At 35.4% G+C, this 7,651-nt stretch overlaps 1 protein-coding gene across 1 annotated transcript in view; it reads left to right on the top strand.

Moving 5' to 3' along the window:
- LOC117173612 overlaps nucleotides 1–7,651 on the top strand; it is a 19,430-nt gene that overhangs the window by 2,598 nt on the left and 9,181 nt on the right. The window contains exon 2 of the mRNA XM_033362252.1: nucleotides 935–1,133. Coding sequence (XP_033218143.1) covers nucleotides 935–1,133 — 199 coding nt within the window. The remainder of the gene's footprint in view (nucleotides 1–934; nucleotides 1,134–7,651) is intronic.

Below are 7,651 nucleotides of genomic sequence, written 5' to 3'. Positions count from 1 at the left end.
TATCATCTGCGAACGCTAACCCTCGTACCCTTACTGTTTCGAGATCCACACCCTCTTCGTCGAAGAGAGCCATTCTTAAACACTTGTCCATAAATAATATAATTAAACAAATTTAAATTTTGAGAGGTAAAAATGGCGAAAAATTAATTTTTCATCGTAGAAAAAAAATGTGTGGCGTCGATTTTAATTTTTTTAAATGTAAAAAAATTTAAATTTCTACAATTTAAGCAGCTTTGACTTTGAAACATTCAATATACTTTGAAGTAGTATGACACTACCAATTATTTTTATATAAAAGTGCTAATGCAATTTCAATTCCTTTGAATTTCAAGTAATCAATTTTTAAAGCTTTTAATTTTTTATATCTTCAAACCTTTATTCTGGAATAATTTTATTGACTGATTCTCGAATTGAAAAAACTCTTAAATTTTGAGCGCCTTCAATTTATTTTTGAGCACTTATTTTTATTATTAGTTTTAAAAAAAAATTATTTAGTATTATGAATGTCGAAAACGCTTGTGAACAATTATCGGCAATTGCTTATTTCAAATACTTTAAATAAAATACTTTTTATTTTAAACTCTGTCAAGTTATACCTGAAAAAGGGTGTTTCGAGCCCTTCCAACTGGGATCTTTTTCAAAGAAGTCATAAATTTCCTCTCAGCTTCCTGTCGAAAAATAGATTGGTAGATCTTGAAAAAGGCCAAGCGATTCTGGGTCACGCTGCACCTGTGGATTATGGAGACCCCTAAACTAGAGCTCCGGCATAGGCTTAGGTTTAAGGTTGTTTAGGTAGGGTTCGAATCCGCAGCGGGTGCGATTTTTTATAGTTAAGCGTTCTATTACGTTTGCAAGTCGCCGTACGTGGAATTGCATGATTTCAAAAATAAATTGTGTGCAGTTATTAAAAATAAAACTGCGCATCTTGTAACAGAACTGTTCGCTCGCCGAGAGTACTAATCCTCTCTCTCTCTATCGTTTTCGTGAGTGCTCTATGTGCCGCTCCAAGATCGCTTCCCGAGGAACCTCGCTACGACGACAGGACTCCCCACAGTTTGTCAGGGCGACCGTACGCTCAAGGACGTCGTCCTCTACATATTTACTCGGCTCACAGCAGGCCATCGGCTAACTATGTAAGTGGCAATAAATGTGGCTTTGCTTTTAACTAAACTCCTTGTTTCATTGTGTCTCTACTAGTCTCTCGGATTCCTGTTTCCCGATTTCTCTCCTTCGGTCTTACCTTGGTAATACCTGGCGTCCAACCTAAAATCCCCTACTTTTCCTTGTAACCAGCCATGAAACCTGCCGAGATTGTATTGTATTTTGCATTGTTCGTACTTATGTGCCATGAAATGTTCAAGAAATATTGCGCATATGGATTAAAACGACAAGTGAAAGTAGCTATTAGTTTAGACTGAACCAAAAGCGGAAACTATCAATAGAAGTTTAAAAAAGAATCTAACTGGGTCTAATAATAATATCACTAAAGTTAAAATTTAGTTTTCGGAAAATAAAATTATGAAATGAAATATAAGAATAAGGAAAGATGAAACCTGAAAAGAAAAACATTCAATTTTACTTTTGCTGAATATTCCAAGCGCCCGACTTGACGAAACTTCCAAGCGCGCAAACAAGTTCGCACGTGCAGTCAGAAATACTCACGAGTCTAGCTGAGGTCACGCGAAGTGTATCATAAGCAAAGTGTCAGAGAAAGAAATAAAAACACATTTTCGAACTCTTCGACAATTTACTATTAATTACAATCTTAATTAAAATATTAAAAAATAAACTCTAATATCCCATCGAAATGAAAATGAAATAGAAACCGCCTATATAAATGGATTATAGGGTGTCACATTTATAAAAATTTAAAATAAATGAAAATTAAATGAAATTGAGATTGGGTAAAATCAAAGTAACAATAATGAACCCCACCAACATGGAAAGCGACCATGATAGTTTAGACCTGGAAGGTGCCGCTGCACTTCCAACCAAAAACGCGGATTTAACCAAGATCACAATACACCAATAATCCGAAACATAGAAGTAATGTCACTTAAAAACACTGGCACTATACCTAAAACAACAAATAGATCAATAGGACGTGATAGGGGTTTCGCGATAAAAACGCAGAATACACAGTGAATAGAGACAGGTCAAACCAAGATAGATTAATTCCAGCAAGATAAGTAGAAACAACTCAAACTACGAACAATACATTCTTGTGGGTTGACGAAAATTTACTAAGAATAGGCGCGCCAATACAAATAAATAATACGAGACAAATAGATAACGAAACTTTTGAACAAGATTTATTTTTAGAAAACAACACACAACTCGTTTTAGAAACAGACGAACTTATAGAAAGCGCAGAGTTCAACGAATTTATGAACCAATAAAGGGAAAGATTTTTTAGAGAAAGGGAAGAAAGGGCAAATAACTTCAGGTCTAGATTATACCCATCAGCTCATAGTTCTTTTGAAAATAGACAGGAAACAATAGAACCTAATTACAGGAAAAATAGAAGCAAAACTCGAAATAGACAGTCATTTAAATTCGATTTAAGGAAAAAATTAAAAGAAATTAATAAACATTCTCACAATCATACAGAAAACCGTAGTAAATCATGAATTAATAATTTAAAATTACTGGATACCGATGACAGCGAACCATTAGAGGACAGACTTAACTCAAAACAAAACAAATCATGTAGACTTTCGACAACAAGTAACAGATCAAACATACATTCTAGACTCCACTCAAGTAACTCAGATACACATTACGAATCCGACAATAATTTACATTATCACACAATACCAGCTACTTATTTCTCTTTCGGCATGATACAAACAACATTCCAAATTATGAGCAATTGGCCCATTAAATTTCGGAATAATAAAGAAGACAGTCCCGCGCATCTTCTGGAAGAATTAAAATGATTCAAAAGGGGTTATAAGATAAATGATCGACGCATCTTGAGAAAACTTAGACACATTATTGATCGAAGATGCAAAAGACTGGTGCGAAATAACATAAATAAAAATGCTTGGCGATGTTTACCGGCTTTTACCGAGGATTTCAAAAATTCGTACATCGACGAGCGATTTTCAGAAGAAATTGGGCAGAAAATAAAATTTTGTAACCAAAAAAGGACTCAAGACACTCACTCATACCTGACAGAAATTAGGAAACTATTTACAAAACTATATCCTAGAAAAAACCGCGAATGGGAATTGCGCGGAACTAATGAAAATCTCAGAATTGAATATAAAATGTATATAAAGCGAAATGATTTTGAAACGTTTGAACAATTAGAAAATTTAGGCAAAGAATGGGAAACTGAGCTAGCCAAGTCAAAAGTTAGAGGGCAAGCATTACAATTTTAGGAACCTAAAATTGAAGAAGAGAATGAACAAAAAAGTAACAATAATAACGGGGATGAAAATAATTCAGAAAATAATACAGAATTTAGGGAAAATAAAAATTATCGAAATGATAATCAAAACGGAAACCAAAATAATCAGGGTAAAAAGCAATACAAAAATCGATTTCCATTTTCACCATTTGCATTTCCATCCCTACCTTTTTCAAATGAATATCAAAAATATTTCAGACCTAGATTTCAATCAAATTTCCAACCTAGACTCAAAAACAAAAGACCAAGAGATCCAATCAATCCTTACAACTAAATGTGACCAGCGTTTAACCAAATGACATTAGGCTCAATTGAAGGTCAAAACAGTCCAATGATCGAATTCCCAACCGAAAAAGCGTAAAATAGTTAAGGAAATAATAATATTGAAAATAACGAAATTCTCGAATTCTAAATAACGGGAATAAAAACCAAAAACGGGATAATAATTCTAATACGGATTACCAAAATAAAATAAATTCCGATTTAGATAAATATCAGAATTGAAATTCGGGCGAAGACGATAAAATAAACAATAGTAATTTTTATCATTGTGGATTACCGGGCCATTTTAAAAGAGAATTCCCATACTATAAGTACAACCAGGGAAACTGGAAGGGTGGGTATTAAGACAGACAATTTCTCAACCTATTATCGAAACGCCAGAATTTTTAAATTCGGATAAAGATGAAATAACGGAGACACGTTTTCATCTGATGACAATGCTCGAAGGTAGTTTTTTTTTAAATTTTAGTCGATGCTGGAGCCACGCATTCATATGCTGGCAAGGAATAGCTGGAAAAAATCCAGAATTAAAAATTTTCAATTTTTAAACCTGTCTCGCAAAAATTAATGGTTGCGAACGGCGAAACAGTCGATATAATTGGTCAGGTAGTAATCCCAAGTATGATTGGTAATCGCACAAAGAATTTAATGTTCAGGTTAGTCCCAAAACTATGACTCAGAAACTTGGTGGTTACCAGGGAGCCCTCCCATCTTCTATCCAATTAAAGCATTTTCAAACTCGCTACCCCTTCCTATAACGGAAAATAGAATAGAAATTAAACCTGACATTAAAGCTAAGGAAACCAAGGCAAGTAGAAATGTAAATATTAGGGAAAAATTATTGATTAAAAAGGCAGGAGATGGCAAATCAAATAGAAAACCAAAATTTGGAGGTAGTATTAACCTCAAAAGTACTAGAGAGCATACAAATAGTAGTTCAAGGTTACCAGGCAGCGAAATTGCCCTAACAACTGCCAATTATAACCAACCCTCAAAAATACAAAACTCCCGAATTATAGCAACAAATCCTACGAAGGATATCCCTAGCTTAACAAGCATACCCACAAGCAACAAATTTCAACCCTTAGAGAGCATCCCCACCTGCAACACTAGCGATGACTCAAGCACAAAAGACTCACTTAACAAAGCCAATGAGATATTAGAAAGCGATAATAGAAATCAATGGGTTTCTTTTAAAAATAAGACGATTAAGTTGAATAATATTACGGATAGCTTAGGAAAAATCCACGCACAAGATAGTGGTTCAGTAGAAATTTGTAAAGGTATTGTTGAGCTTAACGAAAGCCAACAATCGCAATTAGACAAACTCCTTGAAAATAAAATCAAAATTGACTTAGGAAAAGAACATAGGGCAACCCATATAACGCAACGTAAAATAGACGTACAAGGCCACGACCCAATTAAACAGCGATATTACCACGTAAGCCCTAAACTAAAAGAAATAATTCATCAAACAGTGGATAAATAATTGGAACAGGACTCTTTAAGATCAGCAAAATTCATTTCGAAAGTCGATTTAAAACTAGCTTATTTACAAATTTCATTTGAAGAAAGTTCAAAACCAATCACAGCATTCACATTTCCTGGAAAGGGCATGTGTCAATTTAAAAGGATGTCATTTGGTCTGACCAATGGTTCAGCCACTTTTCCAGAGACTCATGGACAAAATTATCACTTCAGACTTGAAACCAAACTTTTTTTGTTATTTAGATGACATCGTAATAGTAACTCAAAATTTTGATGACCATAAAATACTTGAACATTGTACTAGATAAAATAAATGATTCAAATTTAACGATCAGTCCGGACAAATGTTAATTCGGCTTGTCCGAAATTAAATATTTAGGCTTTAAAGTTAACGACAAAGAACTCCAAATAGACGACGAAAAAATTCAACAAATATTAGAATTTCCTAAACCCAAAAATATTCAACAATAACAGCGCATAATAGGGATGGCAAGTTGGTACAGAATATTTATCCCACACTTTGCCGAAATAATAGAACCAATGAATAGATTACTGAAGAAAGATAAAACATGGGATTGGGGATTAGAATAAAATAAGGCTTTCCAAAAAATTGAAAAACCTTTCGACTTCAGCACCCATTTGGCATGCCCAGATTTCACACAACCCTTCCAACTCGAAACTAACGCGAGTAACACGGGGTTGGGAGCCGTACTTACGCAAACAATCGACAGCGTCAATTACGTAATCGCTTACGCCAGTGTAAGTTTAAATGGCGCCGAATCTCGGTATTCGGCGTCAGAAAAAGAGTGCCTAGCCGTGGTTTGGGCCATTAGGAAATTCAGACCATATCTCGAAGGTTACAGCTTCAAAGCGATTACGGACCACTTAGCATTAATGTGGCTTAATAACGTAAAAAATCCCACTGGCCGATTAACCAGATGGGCATTAGAGTTACTAGAATATGACTACGAAGTCATATATCGTAAAGGTAGTTCAAATTTCGTCCCTGGTGCTCTATCGAGATCAGCCGAATCAGCAAGAAACATAGCATTTGCGTTAGCTTGTAGCGTAGAAAAATCGAAGGCATACGTAGACGAAAAAACAGATGACTGGTACTCTACCAAAATCAGACAAGTTATAAAAAGACCCGAAGAACATGAAAAATGGCGAATCAGAGATTCACAACTCTATTTTCACAGAACTGACCCACTCAAATCTACTGTATTACCAGACTCAGACCCTTGAAAACTAGTCATACCGAAAAGACTTAGAGCTCACGTTTTACGGGAAAATCACGGCGAAACCTAAGCAGGACAGTTAGGCTCAGACAAAACTTACGCGAAAATTTCCGAATATTACTTCTGGCCAGTGGTATACTCGGACGTGATCAAATACGTAAAAAATTGTCAGACTGGTCAAAGAGTAAAACCAAGTAACCAAAGTAAGATAGGACTCATGGGAAAAAGGATAATCGAAGAACCATGCACCATGGTAGCAGTTGAGATCATGGGGCCGCTACTAAGTTCTAAAAAAAGAAAAAATCAATACATTTTCGTGTTTGTAGAGCTTTTTACAAAATAGGTTAAAATAATCCCGATAAGAAAAGCTAACGGGACAAGAATAGAGTCAGAATTCCACAAACGTGTCATTTTGCGCTGGGGAACACCTAGGATTTCCCACACTGACAATGGCACGGAGTTTGGCAACAAAAGGTTAAGAGGAATAACTGACAAATTCGGTATTAGGCACACTAAAGAACCTAAATATTACCCTTAAGCCAACCTAACCGAGCGTGACAGTAGGACAATTAAACAAATTATTAAAACCTACCTAGATAGCGACCATTTCATCTGGGAAGAACACATAGATGATTTGCAGTTTGTGATAAACACTAGCAAAAACTCATCAACACAATTTACCCCAGAATTTGTAAATTAATAATAAATCAATCAATAAATTTAGGGCTGTAACAGAACTGCTACCATAGAATAGAGCTCGGAACCGCCCTGCACGAAACGGTTGCTGGGCCGCATCCGAGATGGGCCGGAACCCCCCCCCCCCAACGGAGGGGTTCACAGACTCAAGTAATTATTTATTTGCTTTAATAATTTCTTATTTTTCATACAATCAAATGATTTTTTTGGATTGAAGAAATACGTGATTGAACGTATTTAGTACGACGATTTCTTTGAATCAAAGAAAATTTTTTTGATTGAAAAAGTTTTTGTTTTCAGTGTCGTCCTTTATTTGACGGCCTTAAAAAAGTTTGACAAAGCTCGATTTGATCAGTTCATTTTTTCGAGAGTTATCTTTCTTATGTATGGTTTCGGACTATCCTTTTGGATGCCCCAGTCTGGCCCTGATCGGCTAAATCTGGTGAATACGGTGGGTGTTCGACCAATTCGAATTTTAGTTCTTCAATTTTAGCCATTGAAACGAAGCATGTGTGAACTCGGGCGTTGTCGT

The sequence above is a fragment of the Belonocnema kinseyi genome, chromosome 5 (assembly GCF_010883055.1).
Source record: "Belonocnema kinseyi isolate 2016_QV_RU_SX_M_011 chromosome 5, B_treatae_v1, whole genome shotgun sequence".
Classification (NCBI taxonomy): Eukaryota; Metazoa; Arthropoda; class Insecta; order Hymenoptera; family Cynipidae; genus Belonocnema; species Belonocnema kinseyi.
This window is presented reverse-complemented; position numbering and strand designations above follow the sequence as displayed.